This window comes from Paramisgurnus dabryanus, chromosome 14, assembly GCF_030506205.2.
Source record: "Paramisgurnus dabryanus chromosome 14, PD_genome_1.1, whole genome shotgun sequence".
In the NCBI taxonomy this organism is placed as follows: Eukaryota; Metazoa; Chordata; class Actinopteri; order Cypriniformes; family Cobitidae; genus Paramisgurnus; species Paramisgurnus dabryanus.
This window is the reverse complement of record NC_133350.1, coordinates 4,481,148-4,505,685: the sequence shown is the minus strand read 5'-3', so window position 1 is coordinate 4,505,685 and position 24,538 is coordinate 4,481,148. Positions and strand designations below refer to the sequence as shown.

General features: G+C 38.9%; 1 protein-coding gene and 1 long non-coding RNA gene across 2 annotated transcripts; one reads left to right on the top strand and one right to left on the bottom strand.

The window, feature by feature from the left end:
• The first annotated feature begins 1,064 nt into the window (after positions 1-1,064).
• Positions 1,065-23,350, top strand: LOC135718860 (constitutive coactivator of PPAR-gamma-like protein 1 homolog). The gene is made up of 17 exons (XM_065241191.2): positions 1,065-2,069; positions 3,781-4,027; positions 4,312-4,394; positions 6,071-6,199; positions 6,392-6,482; positions 8,401-8,480; positions 10,098-10,354; positions 14,021-14,105; positions 14,229-14,450; positions 14,542-14,713; positions 17,553-17,802; positions 17,992-18,106; positions 19,036-19,245; positions 19,603-19,792; positions 20,886-21,027; positions 21,254-21,350; positions 22,029-23,350. The coding sequence occupies exons 1-17, from the start codon at positions 1,596-1,598 to the stop codon at positions 22,335-22,337; spliced, it is 3,153 nt and encodes a 1,050-aa protein (XP_065097263.1). The 5' UTR covers positions 1,065-1,595; the 3' UTR covers positions 22,338-23,350.
• On the bottom strand, positions 11,924-13,959 carry LOC141280725 (uncharacterized). The gene is made up of 3 exons (XR_012335039.1): positions 13,481-13,959; positions 12,953-13,067; positions 11,924-12,761 (listed from the first exon to the last, which is right to left on the bottom strand). It is a non-coding gene; the product is annotated as an uncharacterized lncRNA (long non-coding RNA).
• Positions 23,351-24,538: the final 1,188 nt, after the last annotated feature.

Genomic DNA, 24,538 nt, shown 5'->3' with positions numbered 1-24,538 from the left:
TAAATAGTAACTTCGTATCACAGGATGAAATTCTGCTAACTATAGAAATGTCTGGCTCATGTTTTATGAATATAAATAGCGAATTGGAGCCCCCTAGCGATTAACCTCAGAAAAAACATCTAGTTAGGCGGAAACAATTAACTTAGCAGACGGTAGTGATTGATTGAATCAGACATATTAAATATTTTATGTAGAAACGTTAATATTAAATAACATTAAAGTCGCAATGAAATTGAAATGAAAAACTATATATGTATTTTTAATATTGTGGTATTATTAACAAATGACTTATCTGTGAGCTTCATTATTTTTTAAAAATTCGTGTGTGCTCATAATCTTTAATCAAAAATGCAAATCTCCTCCCCTCCTCAAAACGATCTCTCTTCACTTCCGGTCAAAAGTATGGCAGGTGGGCGGGGTCCGGGAGAAGATCGCAGTGATTAGCAATTAGCAACACGACCCAACTTCAAACGATCCAATCAGATCTCGATGGACAAATTCAAATCCAGCTCTCAAAAGTCGTTTCATTCGGATATACGTCACCACGGGGAAAATAAGGCAATCGCTACTTCCGTTTCATGGCGACTTTAAATTATGTAATTTAACCATATATTGTTTTACATATATGTTGCATTCAATAAATGTTCATGCAGCCTTCAAAAATCTATCTTGAATGCAGAAAATCTTACAGTTAACTTATTATTCTTAGTTAATCGTAATTTGTTCTAATATGACTCGAGAATGTAATGCTTGGTTAACTTAAATAAACCAGGCTTGATGACGTATGCAGCCGGCATATGCGACCTTCGTAGGCTGCAACCTTCAACGGATTGAGAAACGGCCTTGATCTTGTGAATCCTCCGAATTCGAGTAAAAGAAGTTCGCATTCGGAGTGTCCTACTTGCTTTTCTGATATGAGACAGCCTTCTGACGTATGCAGATATCGGATGCGACCTTCGGAGGACGCAGTCAGAAACGAGACACAGCTTTTTTATTGCAATCAAAAAGAAGTAAGATACAGCAACATTTTTTTTCAAGTAATAAACAAAGGAAACCATCAGACAACATAAGTACATGGAGGGTAGATGAAATTCACATTAAGATCATAAGGGGAGGGGATAAAACAAAGAGGGCATAAATATATTTACAAGCAAATTAAAGTAAAAGAATGCATAACTTACAAATTGTAATAGTTTTTATAGCTTTCTTATTAACAGATGTCGAAATTGTAACGAGACAGCTACCGTACCGAACATGCAACAGTTTTCCAGTCGCGCCCACTGAACTCCAGACTCCGCCTCCTTCAGCGTGACTGTACGTGCCGTGCGTCGCTCCTCTCTTCCCCTCACAGAAGCCACATCCAGACCACAGACATGGCTCCGTGAGGGTGCACATGGCGGCCAGCAGCCATGAACCAAAAACCAACTCACCAAAAACTACAGATGCACATCCGATCTGATTGATTTCCGATTTTCCGTCGCAATCCGGTTTTCAGTATCCGGGAGAGGCTGCTGCCGTCTCTGTCAAATTTCCTCCAGACAATTTCACGCAAAACCCGTAAAAAAAATCAGATATCACACTCAAAGACAACAGTCATGGGTGTGCAAGGTTTCCAGGAATACATTGAAAAGCATTGCCCCAACGCCGTGGTGCCCGTGGAGCTCCAGAAGCTCGCCCGGGGAAGTCTGGTCGGCGGCGGCCGGCAGAGACCCCCTCAAACTCCGCTCCGGCTGCTGGTGGACGCCGAAAACTGCTTGCACCGACTCTACGGCGGCTTTTACACCGACTGGGTGAGCGGCGGCCAGTGGAACCACATGCTCGGGTACCTCGCCGCTCTTGCCAAAGCCTGTTTCAACGGCAACATCGAGCTGCTCGTGTGCTTCAATGGCGCCCTGGAGAAAGGCCGACTTCACGAGTGGGTCAAGCGACAGGTGAACGAGAGGCAGACCGCGCAGCAGATCGTCAGCCACGTCCAAAACAAGGGCACCCCGCCGCCCAAGGTCTGGTTCCTGCCTCCGGTGTGCATGGCCCACTGCATCCGCCTGGCACTCCTCAGGTTTCGCATCGGGGTGAGTGTAACAGATTCTGGTTGTTGTTGTTGCCATCTGCCCAGTTAGCTTAGCGGAACCAGATCCAGATGAGGTTACCAGGTTGTGGACCAGTGAATCTCAACCTTTATAACGTAAAGTCCCCATCATTGCTCACAACAATATTTGAAAGACCGCTACTCCCAATTTGTACAAAATAAAACGATACCCACAGGAAAATATAATATACAGGAGTACAGTACATATTAAACTATACTATAGTATTATTATGCAGTTTTATTAACTAGGTAAATGCATAAACACTGTAGTATAACTAGTGTTTACTTAGTAAGATTCAAGTGTCTAAAAAGTTTTACCACAGTTTACTTTAAAATAATATAGGATACTAATCGGCCCCAGACTCCCGGTTGAGAAACACTGTCCTGTAATGCTTTCCTGATCAAACTAGGATGTCAGAGTTGAATATAATATGAAGACCTACCCTGGTATTCATGTTGAGATAAGTTATGTATACAAACATTATGACCAAGGTCAGCAGACACATTGTTGAACTATACTTGAGTTATTCTGCAGAGACAGTGCATTTGTGAGCCTCCCAATGTCTTTTAATGTAGTATTAGTATTAGTGAGCATGATGTTAAAAGTCACAGGTGCATGCTTTTGTTATTCTGCAGAGGAGTTTTATCCTACAAACATTACACCTGTCAGCAACCTTAGCCTTTAGCCAACTTGGACTGAAACCTGTTTGGCATGCTGGTGGTATCTGGCCGGAGATTTGACTTCACTGTACTGGTTGGACTACAGTGAAGTAACAAATCCATCTGGTTGTTACTGTAATGTTTGAATATATAAGCAGGTGCTTAAAAGAAAATGCATTATGGGTGACATCTTTATAGCATTTAATATTTTATACAACAGAAAGCTCATATAGCTCTTGTCTAAAATATTACAGTTATATTTTATAAACTATACAATTGTACAAACGTGCAGGGATTGAGTTGCAAAAGGTCCTAATGTTCATTCATTTTAACCCCCTGTTACTAAAATACAGATGTTGTCATGCCATACACACCTCCCCGAATACAAGAAAAACATTTATTTATGAAGGCATAAATAGGCTGTGCTGGCAAAAACGAACTCCCACCTCTTCTTTTCTTTTGATTGGTTGTTGCGTGTGTTCACGTGACACAGGAATAGTAAGCACTGCGCTGTGATTGGCTGCCTGCTATGCATCACTTCTGCTGAGATTTCCCAGGCTGTGACCAAGTTTGTGGGCCCTGTTCTGTAAAAAGTGCTGAGTGTTTCGAGACACATGACTTTTGAGAACTGCTTTTGTATTTAAATTTCTTTTCGAAAGGTTTTTAAAAAACATATTTTCTAAGTGTAGATTTGTGTTGTTATTTGTGGAGGAATAAAAACACTACTTGTATTTAGTACTTAAAATAATTCATGTCAGTAATTGTTTTTTATGAATAAATGCATAAGTTTGGTTTTTGTGTTTAGCCAAGTTCAAGTTAACATCACTTTAAAAGAAAGAATATGCATAAATGCTGCTGGCATGTTCCTTTCAGTAAAGGCCTTTAAAAAAGACAGAATTTGACAGTGAAATGTTTCCCAGGAGAGATATTTTGCACCTTTTCATGGATAAGAACACTGGTATATTCACGCCAACCAATGGAAATTTGTTTTTGATCTTCTAATGAGCCCTTTTTTTATTTGCCTCCTGTCTCAGGTTGTCCAGACCATTGAGGATCATCACCAGGAAGTAATTGCCTTATTCAGAGAAAATGGCTTCCATGGTTTGGTCGCCTATGATTCTGACTACGCCCTGTGCAACATCCCATACTACTTCAGCGCACACGCTCTGAAACTCAGCCGTAATGGGAAAAGCTTGACCACCAGCCAATACCTGATGCACGAAGTTGCCAAGCAGCTTAATCTCAATCCAAATCGTTTTATCATTTTTGCTTCACTTTTAGGTAGGTTTTAAGATTTATTACAGTATTCACTGTCTTGCCATAATATTGTGGTGATATATTTGCTCATTGAGTATCTTAAAACTTAATTTTTTAAAAGATCTAGAATTTATTTAATAGTGCAGTAGATAAAGATGATGAGATTTGATCAGTAACATTGCTATTGTTCAATATTACATGACCTGCAATAACATATTGTTCATATTCATGATTTGCATGTTATTAACAATTGCAAAAAATTTACTACAATATTAAATAACTAAATACTGTTTGATATTATATTGAAGGTAATCACATACTGCCTGATGAAGACTTGGCTGCCTTTCACTGGAGTTTACTTGGTCCTGAGCATCCTTTAGCATCATTGAAGGTAATGACATCTACTCTAGTGTGTAAATGTAAACATTTAAATTTGACAGATTTTTAATAATTCTTTTAAAACCCAATTAAACTGGGTTTATGCGGTATCATTACTGTATATTATGGTTTCTGCATTCAGAATAGATGTTTTTAAAGGCTGCAGAAATGATACTTCAATGAGATTTACTCCGTATCAAGCCATTTGTGACCAGTTTCCTTGACAACCAGACTGAAATGAGCTCTGGAAAATAACTTATCGGCATCATGCAAAATCTCTTGACATTGTCCTCAGTATGTACCGCTTTTGTCTTCAGTACTTTCTTCAATAGTCTTTAACTCTTGCTTAAGCAAATGCAGCCATCTGCGAATCTAAATGAGGAGGTTGAGCTGAAGAATTGCTTTGTGTGTGTGTGTAACCTCTTAGTGTTGGTGATGCTTGGCAGATGGCGTTATTGATTTACTGTTTGAGCGAGAATAGGCTACAGTGGTTTTTAACACTTTCAGAAATCTATGCGTAATTTTCCATTTTTGTCGTAGTAATTGTTCTGTCCTGAATTGACACCAGGAACTATCACAGCCCTCATCTGAGTATATGCTTCAAGTCATCCCGGAGCATCCTTCAGAAACCTTAAAGTCTGTGTAAATGTATTAAATATTAAATGTGCTCTCGGTTTGTGACACCACAGAAAAATGTGATGTTAATCAGCCAGCCAAATTTGAATGATTATAAAATGCCAAATAAAATAAGTTATCTCAGAAAAAAGGCAGGATTCTCTGCTCTCAAATCCTGGGGGGCGTGTCCGCTTTCTGTGCTGTAACCCCGCCCACTTGCATGAAAGCTGCCATTTCTCTCAACATTCAAATACAGCTTCCATAGAGATTATATAGGTAGACGCCTCATGACGTGCTGGAATGTAATCCAATGTTGCCACCATATTGGTTGGGTCTCCTTACTCTACGCTAGCACCAGAGTCAATCGGTGTCAACGGAGAGCAATAACCAGTATTGATACCAGAACGGATTACCCTTCACCCGTAAGATTGAACAATAATTGTGGTTATTTACCATTTATAATATTATGTCATCGTAGGCAATTGCAATTGCAATACTTCTGCTGGCCTACATACCACATACTTCTGTATGTGAGTGAGAAAATGGCAGAAAATGTAAAAACATTTCTAAGTCGACGTGTGGAAGCACTTTGGCTTAAAAAAAGTTAGCTCTATTTTTTTGCATTTTTGATATGAAAAAAAGAAAAAATATTGCAATGTATCGCAACATGCAACGTATTGTATCGTACATGGCTCATGTATCATGATATGAATCATACCGTAAGGCCCTTGCCAATACCCAGCCCTAATGTAAACCCTCACTAACAAAGTGAAGTATATCCAGTATACACAAGCATTTAGACAAAGGATCTGTAAATGTGTAAAGCATGTATAAAGGCAAAGTGATATTATTTTAGGATAGGAGGACCGCCCTTAGAAATTAATCGTATAATCAGTCTAAATGATGTATGGTTTGTTTCGGGATCATTGTTTCAAAAGTAAAAAATATTTCTCGGTTATTATGCCTTGAGCGGGATTGTGCTCAGTCAGATATGTACTCCTATGATGCCCATCACATTTAATGCAGAAGAAGCTTTTGCTGGGGGTGTGATGGGTTTTGTTTTTTCTGATGCAGGTTCGTGCTCACCAGCTTGTTCTTCCTCCCTGTGATGTCGTCATAAGGGCTGTCGCCGACTATGTACGCAATCTACAAGATGTCAATGACCTGGAGGCTATTGCTAAGGATATATTCAAGCACTCTCAGGTAACAACACGTTGTTGTAGCTCTTTTGTGGACCACAAATGATGTTGGACCTGTGGACTCAGTTCTTATTTGCTTATTGTAAGGAATAAAGAAAAGCATTTAAAGCAACATTCCTCTTCTGTTTAAAACAACATATAGGTGAGATTATTGAAATTGTGTGTGTATATCATAATTGTGTTGTCTTGTATTCAGTCCAGAACAGATGACAAACTTGTCCGTTTTAAAAAAGCAGTGGAGTATTATGCCACCGCGAGTAAGCCCCCCTACTTGCCGTATTATTTAGGTAAGATTGTCAATTCTTCTGTTTTACATGGAAATGGCTGATTTTATTTCTGTGTTGTTTGATTTATACTGTTTGAATTCTTATGGTATGTTCACATGACAATGATTGTAGTAAAACCAGAAAAGTTTATCCTTTGCATTTTTTATAAACATTCACACTGATCCACAAAAATATTATGCATGCAAGGCCAGTAGTTAGCGATGCTACTTTGTGCACAGGCTTGTAGTGTTTTTTTAATTGGATAATACAATCAATCAAGACAGCAATGGTGTTGAGCAGTTTTGTTTAGATAGATAGATAGATAATAAGGTTGATTTATTACTAATGGCGCTTTTTTATTGCATAGTACCCCACGGTTTGGCCTGGGTCGGGTCAGCTTACTTTTGAGGGCTTTTCCACTGGGTGCAGTACGTAGTACCCAATTTTTTTTTTGTACCAACTTGGTTGGGGTTCCAAGCGAACTGAGCTGATAACAAAACGTGATGCGAAAACACTGTAGATTACTGATTGGTCTGAGAGAATTGTCACTACCAGCGTCATCGCTATAATGTAAAAGATTGCTCATATCCACTTAAATGCAACTTAAATGAGGCTCAGCGGAGCGCGTTGACTGTAGTGACCCTGGATTATAAAGTGGATTACAACATTTTTTTAAACTTGCACCACGAAACACATTTTCAAAAGTTTGAATTTTAAGGACCCCAAAAGCAACTTTCAGTGTTAACAAACTACAAAATGCATTTAAAGTTTTTGGTTTTAGGAAAACACCAACGTTTTTCAATATTTTACTATGTTCTTACCTCAACTTAGATTAATTAATACATCCCTATCTTTTTTCAATGCGTTCGCTTTTAAACTTTGTACAGCGCCTTGTGAATGTGTTAGCATTTAGCCTAGCCCCATTCATTCCTATGGCTCCAAACAGGGATGAATATAGAAGCCACCAAACACTTCCATGTTTTCCCTATTTAAAGACTTTTACATAAGTAGTTACACGAGTAAGTATGGTGGCACAAAATAAAACTTTTGTTTGGAGCCATAGGAATGAATAGGTCTAGGCTAAATGCTAACACATTCAACAAGCGCTGTACAAAGATTTAAAGGGCACGCATTGAAAAAAGATGGGTATGTATTAATTCATCTAAGTTGAGGTAAGAACAGAGTAAAATATTGAAAAATGGTGGTGTTTCTTCAAAAAACGCAATTTTGTAAACAAACCCTAATGGCATGGCACGTCAATGCAATCCCTCACTCTGAGTTGGTGTTGTTTTCCTATCCCTGTTTGAAGCCATGATTTAAAGACTCTGTGTCTCTCTCTCTCAATCGTCTCTTGGTCTCAGTCCTCACAGTAATGTGAGAAATTTTCCCATTTGCCTTAGGACGTTGTGTGCATGTTGGTATGGCCGTTGTGCCCTGTGCATACAAATAGGCTTCTTTAGAAAGGACTCTTGCATAGAGGGTGCTAGTCTGGAAAAACTCCTCCGCTTGCCTGAAAAGTTTCAACAGGTTCATTGAAGGGATGTCAAAAGAATAGTTATAAGCAAAAAGACCTAATTAGATTAAACAACATCCAATTTGTGAGAGCATGTGTGAGACATTTTTGTACAACAGCCTCTAGTTTCAGACAGGTTAACTTCTAAATGAGTTTAATATTTAAAGGTTTATTAAAAAACACATGCGTTGCATTTTACATCTCTGCGGTGCCTACACACAATTTAATGTTTCAAGGTCAGTTTCCACAGTGGGTGGATGTGTGGTTTTGAGAAAACCAAAAGAAATCTTCAGTTGAGCGTCATTCTTTTAACTGCTAAAAAAAATTATACATTTGTCAGGAATGAGTGTGTTTATTATTCTTTCCCATTTTCACTGCATATACTGAATTAAACCAGACTGAACTTCTATGTTTCTGTGCCCACAGTCAGACCAAATCAGATGGGAGGGCCAACAGCACTACAGATGCTTAACATTCCACAGACCCCTCATCCTGGCAAACCTGGGGTGAGTATCATACCCAAGTCTGACCCTAGCAGGTTCGGGGCTAAAAGTTTCACGTGTGCCTTGGACACGGGTCGAGTATAATATAAGCGAGATTGGGTCTCGGGAAATTTAAAATGAATGTATTTTTGCTGAACGGACCAGAGAAGACCCAATCTATCTCACGGAAGTGCGTCAAGTTCTTTTCCAACGCCCCCTCTGTTTACCAGGATAGCTTGCGACATTGTGTGGCTGGCAGTAGGGAATTTTCGTTTTGCTAGACCTGTCAATCAATTTTGAGTGCACATTTTAGCGGTTACCTTGGTGTCTTCAGATAACAAATAAAAATAAATGCAGTGTACTTACTGATTGGTTGTTTGTTTGTATGACAACAATTAGATGAAGAGGCATATTATGGGTTTGTTCCAATAAGAAATATTTTGTTAGAAGGAATTAATAAAATTTTAAGTTAGAATTCCAGAATATTGAAATGGTCATTATTTTGCAATTGTGAATATTGCAATGATTTACAAATTCCAATAATATTGCTTTCCCTTTGGATAGCTTGGCTTGCTTTACTTTTACTCGGTTTGCTTTTCCATTAAAGTTTAGTGCTGCTTCAGAGTGGGTGGGGTTATAGACTTGGCGTTACAGTAGCGCCTAGTGCTGGGCAAAGATTAATCATGATTAATCGCATACAAAATAAAAGTGATTTTGTGCATAATAAATCTGTGTGTACTATTGGTAATTATTATGTATATTTAACCACAAACACAGATATATATTCATTTCAGAATTTTTTTATTTATATATCTTTTTTTATTTATATATAATATAGAACATATAAAAATATAAATGAATATATATACACAAGTAAATGTTTCTTAAATACATACATGAATGTGTGTGTATTTATAATATATATATATATATATATATATATATATATATATATATATATATATATATATATATATATATATATATATATATATATATATATATATATATAAATATATATATATATATATATATATAAATATATATAAATGGTACCGGGCCGTACTTATTTAATAGAAAAGCGCCTGAGAGTCTGCATGTTTTTATAATAGTTTATTTCTTCAATTTATGTATATTTAGCATTTTATTTAAAAAATAAATTTAAGACTGGTCATTACTGGAATGTATTTATGCCACTTCTGTGCTGCTTTAAACATTTGTGCAAGCAAATTGCATTACGTTTTTTTTATATATTCGCAAGTTTGTTCCGGTGAGATCTGAAATGATCTAAATAATTCAAATAAATCTAAGACTGGTCATTACTGGAATGCATTTATGCCACTTCTGTGCTGCTTTAAACATTTGTGTAAGCAAATTGCATTACGTTTTTTTTTTTATTCGCAATGTCTGTTCCGGTGAGATCTGAAATAATCTAATTCTGCGACAGGGCAGTAAATGCAATAACAGCGTTTCATATTTCCAAATATTTCTTCCTCAGATGTACTAATATAGTCCTTCAAGGCATCATTAGTAGACCAGCATTAAATTCCCAATGATTCCCATCTGTAATTATACTCTGGTCTGTTCTCAATGACTCAGCCACATTAGCCTGACAAACAGTATTTCTGTTTATTCCTCAAGGTCCCGCATTGCTTTTCTGGCCCTCCAATGGCTGAAGCCGCTCATGAATCGGACCCATCAGGTAAAGGGGTCCTGGATCAGAACAACTACAGCAACATTCCTCATGACGGGAAGCAGCACACGCCGCTGTACGAGAGGTTGTCCCCCATCAACCCGGCTCACGGCGGCAGCCCCAACCACACAGATCCGGCCTTCTTCACCAACTCCTCCACCTCGTCCTCCTCAGAGAATGAGGAAAACACAGGCTCCACTGCCAAGTGAGTGACCGACAGCTGTGTAATGGGTGTGGGATTGCTTTGTCATCTTTCAAAAGCTATCTTATTGTGATTGTCACAGAGTAGTACCAAATTATTAAAATATAACCATTTTACTTTTTTTTTTTGGACACCAAATACCCCATGAACACATTGCATTATACCAAATACACAAAATAACGTTGTTTTTAGCAATGAAATAGGTGCACTTTAAGCAAAAGTATTTGATGAATCTATAATACGTGCCAAGAGCGTTGGGTTCATATCATTATCTCATTTTTGAAGGAGATGGCATTTAGAGGCTTTTGCATCTGAGCTCCTCATGGGTGATTCTCACGAAAACTTGGTTGTAAAAATGTCAAGCATGAAAATGTAAAAATTGCTTAAATTTACTTTTTTTCCACCAGACATTAGAAACAAAGTCTGAAGTATATGGGAACGTTAATTTAAAAACTTTTACTTATCATTAACACTTTTTGTAACATAATTTCAAAAATAAGTCCTAAAAAATCACATTACCGCAACAGTCAGAAAACATCAACACTGTTAGAAAAGCTAATATATTTTCACATTTTTAAAAATTGATTATTAATAGTCATGCACAGTAAATTGAAATTCTGAAATAATATTTATTTTAAATTTAACGTTTTTTTTTATTTTGTTTTATTTAGCTCATATACCGCAACACCTTCCACAATTTACAACTATTTTTTTTATATTTCGAAGAAACCTGACACATTTTCAAAATGACATGACAAACCTGAAAGAACATAATTTGGAGATTCTGCACAAGCATTTAAAATCAAAGTATTATGCTTCTATTAATGAAATTAACATTTAATAAGCATCTGTTGCGGTAATGATACATAGGTTTCGGAAATTAGGTTAAGTATTTCGGTAATGAGAATACGTATACTAGCCTGAGATTTTGTTAAAAACAAATTTTAAAGTAGAAAGTCTGATAATATTTACAGCATCATGCATTCAAGTTCAAAACTGTTTTATTGTGTAGTCTTTGAAAAAAATATTAAAGACAAAACATGAGAACAGGAAGGCTTATATTAATATTCCTTTGTGTCATATTTAAGTCCCCATTTATGCATTTAACATACTGAAATAAGATGGTCTTGATGACATATGCTGCCTACAAATGCGAGCTCTGAAGGCTGCAGCCATCGGATTGAGAAATGGCCAGCTAATGTCAGCTGGATATCACAAAACATTTGTGTAAATAAGATGATAAATATTTCCTTGCTGGATATGACATTCTCTTCAAAGCCGTGCAGGACTTGGAGATTGAGTGGAGCACCCCACAAGAACCCCAGAGAAACAAGCTTGACTTTTGTTTTCTTCACTCAGGCCGCCCCGCTGATGCTCGGAGGAAAGTCACCAAAGCGTGGGCTACCCCTCCCCCCATTTTTTTTCTTAGGTAGGCTACCTGTGTATTCCACCCATCAAGGACGCTGTGGCTTCTCACCTCTGCCCCTTGTCCACTTCCTTGGATGGTGTGGCACAGCTTTGAGGGTAGTGAAGCCTCATGACAGCACACCTGTCTGAAAAAGCATACCCGCGCCGAGAGAGGCTCTGTCTGCATTGCACACTATGGTGGTCCTACAGATCTTTTAAGCGCAGGTGCTTAAGGCTCTGGATGAGGGCAGCATGGATCTAAATACCTTCAGGGATCTGAGAATGGCTACGGATTTCACGCTACGGGCCACGAAGACCACTCATGGTGGTCATGCACAGTCACGCCTGTTTCTCCATCCGGCATGTTTGGCGACACGGTGGGCACAATCACGGAGCATTTCTCGGAAGCGGTGAAGAGCTCTAAGGCTATGAGCCACTTCCTACCTCACCGCCCTGTGTCTCATGGACCAGAACCGGTGGTGCATCACAAGAGTCCCTGGCACAAATCCTCCAGTATATGATGCAGAAACTGGGTCCTGGGGGACTGCCGTCCGGGACGAAGCCGCTCCAAAACAGAGCATTTTTCTCCTCAGTTGGTTTTGTGTTGCTCGCCCTAGGGCCCGTCCTCACATAAGCGTCTACAACACGCCCCCCCCCCACTCTCGAACACGACCCACATGCTGCGAAGACAGCAGAGGCGGAAAGGGTTAACGCACAGTCCTAATGAATTGCGCAGCAACCCGCTTTCTGTCACAGCGCCGGGCGCTTTTAGGCCATCCTCTCTGGTGTCTGTGACTCACGCACTGCGCAGAAAGGAGATGCCGCCTTTAGTCTCCCTTTGTCCATCGCCCCCAGGCAGCAATCTGATGCTGCAGACAGCGCGCGTTGTGCGGTCGCAGGTAGCTGAGATGCTGGCACGCATGGGATCCAACTTTGTGGATCTTGTGATCCAACTGATGTTGCAGCGCCTAGATGCGTGCCATCGCTAGGTTGTTTTTGATACCTGAAAGTGGAAAGAAAGCATAACATTAAATTAGCATGTCTCACAACATGGGAGAAAAAAATTAATGTACACATCATCATATAGTATAGACTTGTTGCGTTGTGTTGTGTGTGTGTGTGTCATGTACATTTCCTAACACTGTAGTGTGTTTTTTGCTAATTACACCTGCTAGTAACATCTCCAAACCTAACCTCTCTCTCTCCTTCCTTCTGTACTCCTCGAGCCATTCTGGGTTGCTGTTAAGTTTCTCCCTGAACTTTGTCAACCTGGCCTTTGCTAAAGCTTTTTTTCTCACTTGCTGACTGTCTACAATGAAGCATCATAAAGCAAAATATCAACAGTTATAACATTTTAAATTTATATTAAATTCATTTAAATGTAATAAACAATATGCTTAAATTCTCATTTCCGAAACAGAAGTTCTCTTTACCACAACTGCTATTAAATGGTTGCGGTACATGAGAATGGTGTTGCGGAGGATGAGGTACCCCAGTATGTTTTGCTAAAAATAGACATGCCACATAGGCTTTGCTCATTTTTTATTCAGTGCATATAATTAGACTTTAATAAAGAACATTTTCATAAAAAATTGTAAATCAAAGAATTTTCGAAATGTAGAAAACTACCTGTTTCGGTAATGATAATCAAAATGTCGTGTAAGCATTCTGACAAGAGAATATTTCAAATTTAACTGGAAAGATATAAAGAGATGATCTTACCTGGTAGCCATCTTGAAGTAACTGGTCCATGTGCTTGGTCACTCAAAATCAAACTTTATTAAAATTCTGTATGTGTGCTTAAACTGTTCTCAAAAAGTGTTGCGGAGGATGAGAACATCAGGCATGGACACATCAATTTCCAAATGTTTCTTCATTATTATTATACATGAATATTCAGTAAATTATTTTTTTGTCATCTAAAGTAGTCTAGCAAAACATCCATTTATTTTTTTTCTAAATATTTTTATTTTAATATGTTTAAATTACAGCATAACGCATGTTCAAACACAGCCGGACGCATTGCGGTAATGAGAATTTCAGCAGAAAATGAGATAAAATTGACAAATTATAAATTCTTATGTTGAAATCACACATTGTGCAAGGTAGAACACAGTATTGTGTTAATTCTGAGGCTTTTTAATATTACTATAATACACATTTTATATCTAAAATCATTAGTGCCGTGGTGTTTCAATGGTTTCGTGAGAATCACCCTCATATATTTTTTGTAAATTTGTTTCTTATGTTTGTCAACTGTAGTCATGTAAGTGACCATAAGGGATGGGACAAACAGAGAAATCAGATGGACAATATCCCAGAAGGAGACAATGAGGACCAAAACAAAGTAGGTGCAATTATTTGCTGTGTTTGTTACCAGTTGCAGAATGTTTAAAAATGATGAACTCCAAACACTTTCAATATACTGTCAATATTAATTAGATGCAATGAATTCATTGTATCTTTTCAGTCTGTTCCTTCTGTGACCTCCACTGTTAACAAAGGCCTGGAGGGCAAAGGTCATGTAGGGGTCATTGCCCAGATTCCATCCCTTCTTTCAATGCCAACAAGAAACCACATGGATATTACAACTCCTCCATTACCAGTGGTGGCACCAGAGGTGCTGCGGGTTGCTGAGCACAGACACAAAAAGGGCCTCATGTACCCGTACATCTACCATGTTCTCACCAAGGTCAGCTTCTAACTACTTGCAAGTCTTGGCTTCATTAATTACTTTTACAATGTCATGTTTAGTTGACACTGCTTATGGTTGTTTCCTGCAGGGTGAGATAAAGCTATCAGTCACCATTGAAGATGAAGCTAACAAAGACCTGCCCTCCGCGGTACAACTGTACCGGCCAATCCGTCAGTATGTTTACGGTGTTCTCTTTAGCCTTGCCGAGGCCAAAAAGAAAGCAGAGAGACTCGCCATGAGGAGGAACCGCCTTCCTGAATGTGAGTAACATTTGGATTTATGCATTTGACAGACACTTATTTATAAAGTGACTCAGTACGGAGTATGTGTTTTCCCTGGGAATGTTCTTGGCATTGCTGGTGCCATGCTTTAACATCTAGATTTAAAACGGCACTTAGTAGGGCTTTTAAGCACACAATGAGAGCTAGCTTTGCAAACAAGAAGACAATTACTGTATTACAATCAATAATATGACATTGATCTGATATTGAAATATGTAATGTAATGTCTGTTCATTCTTAGTCTTTTAGCGCTATTTGCAGTATCAGCCCAGATTGGTATATGACAAAGCAACTTAATTTCATTATGTAGGTTTTCCTTTAATTTGTTCAAATTTCTATTATTTTAAATAGGGTAAGAATTGCTTATTGGTTTCTAATATTGCTTTTAATATCTAAATTCTCCCAAGGGTCTGTTAAGTGGGATTGAAATGAATGATTCAGAAAGTGTACTTAAGTTTCGACATTAGCTTGTTATTCCAGGCTGTAACTCCAGCTGCATAATTTGAGAACTAACATTGGTTATAGCTAAGGGTGGCTCAGTGGAATTCAAGATCTGAAATGGTTTTAAATCTATACAACTCCTACTCATCCCAATGATTCATAGGTTAATTGATTCATAAAAGATGAAGTACACAGTACTTGGAAGTTGGGACTTGATAGATTTCAAATACTTTTTGGCTTGATATCAGATGTTGTGATGTGATTCACAACAGACTTGGTTGGTATAGTTTAAGGCTTAGAAAGCTTTAGAAAAAAGAAACGTTTCAGTGTTGACTGTTAGATAGACAGACAGACCAGATAAACGGACAGATGAATGGAAAGAAAGACCAGATGTATAGGTGGACAGACCGGCCAGTCGGATAGATGGACCGATGGACAGTCGGATAGATGACTGATAGATGGACAGACGGACAGACCGATAGATGGACAGAGAGATAGATGGACAGACCAGACAGATGGATTGATAAACAGACAAACGGAACGATAAATAGACAGATGGACCGGCCAGTCGGATAGATGGATCAGCCAGTCGGATAGATGGACCGGCGGACAGTCGGACAGACCGATAGATGGACAGACCAGACAGAAGGATGGACAGACCAGACAGATATATAAATAAACAGAGAGACAGATGGACCGCCCAATCGGACAGATGGACCAGACAGTCGGATAGATGGACCGGCGGACAGACCGATAGATGGACAGAAAGATAGATGGACAGACCAGACAGATGGATGGACAAACCAGACGGACGGATAGATAAATAGACAGAGAGACAGATGGACCGGCCAGTCGGATTGATGGACTGGCCAGTTGGATAGATGGACAAACCAAAGATGGACAGACTGATAGATGGACAGACTGATAGATGGACAGACTGATAGATGGACAGAAAAGACAGACGAATTAATAAACAGACAGAGCGACAGACCAGACAGATGGATGGACAGACAGAGCGACAGACCAGACAGATGGATGGACAGTCGGATAGATGGACCGACGGACAGTCGGATAGATGACTGATAGATGGACAGACGGACAGACCGATAGATGGACAGACCAGACAGATGGACAGACCAGACAGATGGATTGATAAACAGACAAACGGAAAGATAAATAGACAGATGGACCGGCCAGTCGGATAGATGGATCAGCCAGTCGGATAGATGGACCGTCGGACAGACCGATAGATGCACAGACCAGACAGAAGGATGGACAGACCAGACAGATATATAAATAAACAGAGAGACAGATGGACCGCCCAATCGGACAGATGGACCGGACAGTCGGATAGACGGACCGGCGTACAGACCGATAGATGGACAGACCAGACAGATGGATGGACAAACCAGACGGACGGATAGATAAATAGACAGAGAGACAGATGGACCGGCCAGTCAGATAGATGGACCGGCCAGTCGGATAGATGGACTGGCCAGTTGGATAGATGGACAAACCAAAGATGGACAGACTGATAGATGGACAGAAAAGACAGACAAATTAATAAACAGACAGAGCGACAGACCAGACAGATGGATGGACAGACAGAGCGACAGACCAGACAGATGGATGGACAGACAGAGACAGACCAGACAGATGGATGGAAAGACAGAGACAGACCAGACAGATGGATGGAAAGACAGAGACAGACCAGACAGATGGATGGACAGACAGAGAGACAGGCCAGAAAAACAGACGAACGAACAGACAGGAAGACAGACCAGACGGATATATGGAAAGACCAGACAGATGGATAGATAAATAGACTGAAAGACAGATAGATAGACCAGTCGGATAAATGGACAGAGAGACCAGACGGATAGACAGACCAGAAAAAACGATGGATGAACAGACAGAAAGACAGACCAGACAAGATATATGGATAGACCAGACAGACGGATAGACAAATAGAGAGAGAGACAGATAGATCAGTCGGACAGATGGACAGACCAGATGGATAGATGGACAAACATACAGAACTGACAGACAGCTAGATGAATAGACAGAGAGACAAGACAGATATATGGACAGACAAAGAGACTGTCCAGATGGATAGATAGACGGTCAGACAGACAGACAGACAGTTGGATAGATACAGACAGATGAATAGACAGACAGACAGAGCAGATGGATAGATGGACGGACAGACATACAGGCCAGACAGACAGATAGATGAATAGACAGAGAGACAGATCAGACAGATGATGGATAGATAAATAAATAATTAATTTAGCCGAGAGTTTGATCTAAGTGAAGTGACTTATAATGAAGAATTTAACATTTTGCAATAACAAAAGTTTTTTCTTTGCCATTGTAGATCCAACAGTGATAATAAAAGAATGGGCTGCTTTCAAAGGCAAATCTCCACACACTCCTGAACTAGTGGAGGCTCTTCCGTTTAGAGAGTGGACCTGTCCCAACCTGAAGAAACTCTGGCTGGGCAAGGCGGTGGAGGACAAGAACCGACGGATGAGGGCTTTCCTGGCCTGCATGAGGTCAGACACTCCAGCTATGCTGAACCCTGCCAATGTTCCCACACCACTCATGGTGCTGTGCTGCGTGCTACGGTGAGCATCTTAACACACACACGCGCACCAGTTTTAATATCTTGGCAGTGGCCTTATGACTTCAACTTTGTAGGATACCGTATTAAGTACTATTCCTCAAATTACAAATGACTTCCACCATTACAAACGGGACTTCCGAAATCAGCTCTTGTATATTTGTAATATTTCACTCCTTTTGTTTTGCCTCAGGTTTATGTTACAGTGGCCAGGAGTAAGAATTTTGCGTCGTAACGAACTTGACGCTTTCCTAGCTCAAGCACTTTCTCCTAAACTTTATGAGCCTGACCAGCTGCAGGACCTCAAGGTGACCTGTGTGGATGAGAAGTGTCTGGAAAACACTCACAAATCCACATTAAACTCCTATACACAACCAGGCTAACGTGACTAAATGGCACAAATATGCAGATTTGGTGTGAATAGGACTTCATGTTCTTTCTTTCACAAGAACTCGATTCCATGTAATGAAAGTGAATGGGGACTGGGACAGTCAAGCACCATAAAAACAAAGGAAGCAAGACTTGGAGAAAACCTTGCTTTATAGCTCTCCAGAGTCAATAGTCCAGTATTAAAACAAATTTTCAAAATTTTGTCATTTTGGAGCTTGACCGTTTCAGTCCCATTTCATTATGTGGGAAAGCGCGTCCAGGAAATGCTAAAATAATATTCACAATTTGTCATATAGGTTTGAAATGACTTAAAAAAAGTAAAGTAAAAAAAAGAAGGAAGTTTTTCTTCCTTTGGGGGTTTTCCCAGGCACTTCTGATTTTGTAAGAAAGTTTGCCAGGCTGATTGGCTTTAATGCTTTGCAAAAGCATGTTTACACTTAGTAGTCGGCTTTGCGGGAAATTGTGTAGCTTACTTATTGTGTAGATGGTTTACAAAGCTTTATTTTTATGCTTCTTACAGCTCAATTAAGTGTAAAGGGCTGTGTGAGCTCATAATTTTGCACCCTTAAAAACACGTGAACCATCCACACTAGCTGTGCTGTGTCGTGGCTGTACCGTATGTCTGTGTCGGCTCTGCTTTTTGCTTTGCTGTTGCCAATGCTGGCTGTTTGTGAATTGGCTGGAATGGTTTGTGCATTAGTCTACATGTTTGAATAGATTGGATTTTGTTCATGCTTGCTTTGGGTGCGGGGGGCGGCGCTTGGCATCTGCTGCTAGTTTAACATGTAGCTGCTTATTTAACCCTAAGAGCTTTGTTTGATACTTTCGCTGCATCTGTTGCCACCAGATTGACAACCTGGATCCACGTGGCGTTCAGCTGGCTGCTCTTTTTATGAGCGGCGTGGATATGGCATTGTTTGCCAATGATGTATGCGGACAGCCTATTCCCTGGGAGCATTGCTGTCCATGGATGTATTTTGATGGCAAGCTGCTACAGAGTAAACTCATCCAGGCCAACAGGGACAAAGCCCCGCTCATTGACCTCTGCGATGGTCAGGTACAATCAGAACAGCCACAACTTTATATGCAGTACACATAAAGGGTTAAACCCCATACAAACCAGATTAATATTGTGCGATTAATACTTTTTTGGGGGTTAAAATGGTTTATTGTAATATAAAAAGTATTGTGAAATTTAAACCTCTGCAGTCCTTTTATTACCATTTCTTTGCAACCATGCTCGGACACACCCAATGGTTGTAAAGCTTACTGTAAATTATTGCTCTGCACAACACATACTGTAACATTTGCTTAATAGTTAATCATTAATATTCTTCTAAAGTGTAAGTTGTGATCCAGCTAATGGAGTGATAAGATAAGCAGCTTATGTGTTTTTTGTTACCTTTGTTCTCAGACCGAGCTAGTTGCCAAGGTGGAGAAGATGCGTCAGAGTATCCTAGAGGGTCTGAACTTGTCTCGACCACCCCAGCCCCTCGCGTTTCCCCCTCCTCCTCCACATACAATGCCTTTCTACCCTCCCAACGGCACTTTCTACCCCCCACCTCCTCTTCCCCCAATGCACGGTCGAGGCAGGGGGATGCCTGGTAAGAATAATGACCGGTTCAGACTACACCCACCGCATCGTTCAACAACTAATAAACCAAACGGAAGTATCATAGCAACTGAAGCACCTAGCTGAAAATACGCTGGCAAGCGCCCACAGTTGGCATCTGCCTGGCATTTTCAGCCACGTTTAAATGCTTTGGTGTACACGCCCCCTTAGATAACATTCTATAAACACTCGCTGCTCATGATGTCAGCAAGAAGGCGGCACTAGCAACTGACTTTGCGTAAACAAGAGCGTATATCAGCATAATGAATGATATGTCAGCTTAATGCTAATTCTGGTACTTACCGGGTTACTGAATTGCCTTCGCTATTATTTGGATGTATTTATCTTTTTCCTTATTCTTGTTTGTTTAACAGTTTTATTGGGAAATCATTTAGTACTTTGTAAAACTTGTAAAACTAACATGCTAACGATTAGCTAATATTAACTCTTTCCCCTGCCAGCGTTTAAAAAAAAAAGTTGCCCGACAGCATTTTTCATGATTTTCACAAAAGTTTAATGCCTTCCAGAATATCTTCTTCTTAAAATATATATGCATACAATACATCAAATGAAAGAGAAGACCCTCTGCTTTCAAACAACAATAACAAAAAAAAAAAAATTCATCCTACCTCCATTAGTTCTCTTTTCATCACCTTTCAAATATGCAAAATGCTGAGATAATTCCATTTTTGTGAAGGACTTTTAATAGAGATCAGATGCAGAGCGATCCTCAAAACATACAGCCTAGGGCGATACTTCCGGGTTTTTTAAGTTCCACGTGGTGGATAATAGCGTTATTGCGGAAGGCTGGAAATACTCGTCATTGGCAAGGAAGCGTTTTCTCTTCATTGACGAGTTAACTTGTCTGTAGGCGCCGGGGAAAGAGTTAATAATCATCTATATGTTATTTGTAAAGTTTTTGGGAATTTTTTTCATTTCCTGTGTTATAAGAAGCATATATAGTTGTAATTCAATAGTATAAACATAGTTTCTACCTTTGTGCGCCGTCATTCCCATTGAGTTCCTCCAGCCTATTAGCATTAAAGTCATGAAGTTAATTTTGTTTTGTTGTTGTTCTTTTAAAGTAGGATTACAAGCCATCACCTCGCAGGGTGGTAAGCTTGAGATTGCAGGAACAGTGGTGGGTCAGTGGGCTGGCAGCCGACGTGGAAGAGGAAGAGCCTCTTTTCCCATACAGGTTGTTTCTGTTGGTGGACCAACCAGAGGGTACGCTTATATGCCACTTTTCAGTTTAATTATTTTTACATGTAAATCCTCTAATTATTATATGTTTCATTCTGTTCTATGTCTATTAATTGTCCACTAATATAAATGAATGAAAATATTTCATAATTTATGTTTTTGGGTTTGTTTAAGCTCCACTGCACGTTTTGTCTGTTACAGATACATCTTTATTGTTTTCTTATTTTAATATATTTGTTTGCTTTTACAGTCGTCCAAGAGGTGTGATTTCCACTCCTATTATAAGGACCTTTGGTCGAGGAACCAGATACCACCCTAGAGGTTTTAAGAGTCCAGGATTATACCAGGTTAAATCATCATGTATTCATATTCATATATATTTTTTAATAAATATTAACTCCAGGCATGACATGTACTCATCCTGGGATCTGTAATCGGATTATTCAAATGCAAAATATGCTTAACATTTTGGTGTACTAAAAATTAATTTTATGATGCTTTTATTTAAAGGGGACATATCATGAAAATCTGACTTTTTTCATGTTTAAGTGCTACAATTGGGTCCCCATTGCTTCTATCAACCCAGAAAATGTGAAAAAGAACAACCCAGTAACTTAGTTTTGGTAAACCATTCTCTGCAAGCATGTAAAAAAATAGGTCATTGAAATTTGGTTCCCCTTGTGATGTCAGAAGGGGATAATACCGCCCCTTAATCTGCACTATCCAACCATGCCACTCCCATTTAGCGCAGAGATCAGCTCATTTGCATTTAAAAGGACACACCCCAAAACTGCACATTTTTGCTCACGCCTACAAAGTGGCAATTTTAACATGCTATAATAAATTATCTATGGGGTATTTTGAGCTAGAACTTCACATACGCACTCTGGGGACACCAAAGATTTATTTTACTTCCTAAAAAAAGTCTTGTGAAATGTCCCCTTTAATGTTTTAGCTAGCAGGTTTGTTTAGAGTTATGTATTTACTGATGTAATAAAATATTTTTTCAACTGAATTTTTAACAGAGCAGGCCTCCATATGCTGCCTCAACCAATGACATGAATAAAGACAAAAAGAAACCCAAGCTGGCGGCCATAACAGCACATCTGACCTCAGAAGGGTCCGTGGCGGCAGAGAATGGCTTGGAGGATAAAGAGGCAAACCAGCTCGATGGGAACAAAGGGGAAAGCAGGGCTTCTAACCAACCTGAAAGTGCCTTTAGCAACGAATCTAAAATGTGCAATACAAATCCTCATTTAAATGCACTAAACGAAGACAGTGAGACCCACAGAGATGAAGCTCTAGGTGCTGCTGTCTTAAAAACAGAAGAGTAAAACTATTTTTATAGAGAGGGTGGAGGTTGATGAAAGATTGATGGAAGGTTAAAGGTTAGGGAAAATATGGAAGGATCGAAGGCCTACAGTCGGTGTACGTTTTTCCTCTCCGAAAGCTTTAGTGAGGACTTACACATTTTTGAAATCTCTTTATGATATCAGCAGGTTAAAACCACAAGTTATGAATTAAAACAGACATGTGCACGAGTCGTACAGAGAATTTAACCAGTTTAACGTTGAAAGACAATGTTCTCCCTCGTCGCTGATATAATGGGTTTCATGAAATTATTTTACCTTCTCTATGAAACTACAGAAACAGTTATACTGATTTTTATTTGCCAGTCTTTTAGTTTAGTACGTTGAGATTCAAGTACCAGTAATTGGCACCATATATATTTGCCATTGTAATTGCGTTTGTGTTGTCACAGTAAATGCTTTATAATTGTTAAGAACGTAAAACTCACAACTTAAAAAACAAGAACACATTTCTCACGTGTCACCACTGTGAGTATACGCGTGTTTTAAATGTGCAGTTGTTTGGACGTTAAGTAACTAGTATTTAATACCGCATCTTAAAGTTCGGATGATTTCAATACGTCATACAATAGAGATATAGGTAATATGTCGAGAAATGGTTAGAAAAATCTCAGAAATGATCTATTAAAAACCACAGATGTCTCTTTCCGTGTTAGACAATGCCATGCATCAGTGATCAAAGATCAGCGTGTTTTTTTTTAATCAAATGTAGAACATTAGTACAGCTGTCGCAGCTGTCTGCATGGCTCACTATAAAAAAACAAACAAACAAACAAAAAAAACCAAGGTGTGTAGTTATAATGCATGTGGTCCTATTTCTTCTTCATCACAAATACTGTGCCCATCTGCAAAATTTAAAAAGGCTGATAATCGGTCCTATTGATTAGCTGTAGTGTTAACTGTTAGTAACTGATTTGCTCTAACCATTAGTAATTTTTTTGTGAGTTAATGACCTCTGTTGTATTTACTCAGAAACATAATCTAACCAAACTTTAAATATTGTTAATCCTGGAGTATTCATCACTGTATACGTTATTGTTCTCTGTTGCCGTTTTCCGCATTCTTATCAGCAAACCATCTCTGTATGAAAAATAGCTTTGATCTGAAATTCTCCCCCCGTTTCTTAGCTCAGAACAAGTTTGCGAAACATTCGACCCACCCATTTGAGAGTTTAGCTTAAGCGAATAAACTTGTAACCGTTTTGATGTTTTCTTCAGTGAAATGATTGTACTTCTAAACAAGAATCATTACTTCTCCATTTAATCCTCCTGATGCTTTTCATTGCACATTAGTGATCAGAAATATGGTGTATTCCCCTCAGCCCCCTGCCGCAAGTCTAAGTAGGTTACCTTGATGTAAGTTGATCGGAGTTTCTTCCTAACTCACGGGTTGTACAAGAATGAACTACTGTTGGGTTTGAGTGACTGTTGATGGATTGTGGTGTGATGTATTTGAAAGAATTGAATGCAACTTACAATGCTTAATAAAAGTCTTTATTCTTTTAGAATAATTCTGCTTTCTGTATGTGTTTTTTTATGGGTGATTGGTTTGATTGGTATATATTTTTATACGTTTGTACTGCAAAAAATGCACATGCTTTTGCACATTTTGATGTAGTGTGTAGGCCTATCTTCGCAACAAAAAGTTGGTGGTCTCAGCCCCCTGCTGGAGAATGAACTAGCTTTATGTTCTTTCCATTAAACCATAGCAATGTTATAAGCAATATATAAGCACATAGCAAGTTTATATTAAATGTGAGCCTGCCTGTGAAAACTAAGCTTAAGTCATTTTTTTTGTGATTTACTGTGTTTTTTTTTTTCTTTACAAAAAATCGTCACATTCTGTAAAAATATAACCTGGATACATTTAATATTAACTCTGTAAGGTCATGTCAAAGATTTAAATTAAAGTGAAATATATAATTAAAATCAAACTTTGATGCTTCAAATCTCACAATTAAGAAGACTTAAGCCGCAGACAGGGTCACGTATTGTGCTACTTTAAAAATATTGTACAATTTAAAAACGCCTTTAAAAAATTCGTCTAGACCTATAGTTATTGTTTTATATTTCATTAACTCTTTGTTATAAAATTTTTTTTTTAACTAAAACATTTTTGCAGCTGCACGTGCACATTCGTAACCGTTTTGCTCGCTTGCTTTAACT

Coding starts and splice junctions, on each gene's coding strand:
- LOC135718860 (XM_065241191.2), top strand. CDS start 1,596: ATGGGTGTGCAAGGTTTCCAGGAATACATTGAAAAGCATTGCCCCAAC. Junction 4,028..4,311: donor CATTTTTGCTTCACTTTTAG/GTAGGTTTTAAG, acceptor ATTATATTGAAG/GTAATCACATACTGCCTGAT. Junction 21,351..22,028: donor AGAGTCCAGGATTATACCAG/GTTAAATCATCA, acceptor AATTTTTAACAG/AGCAGGCCTCCATATGCTGC.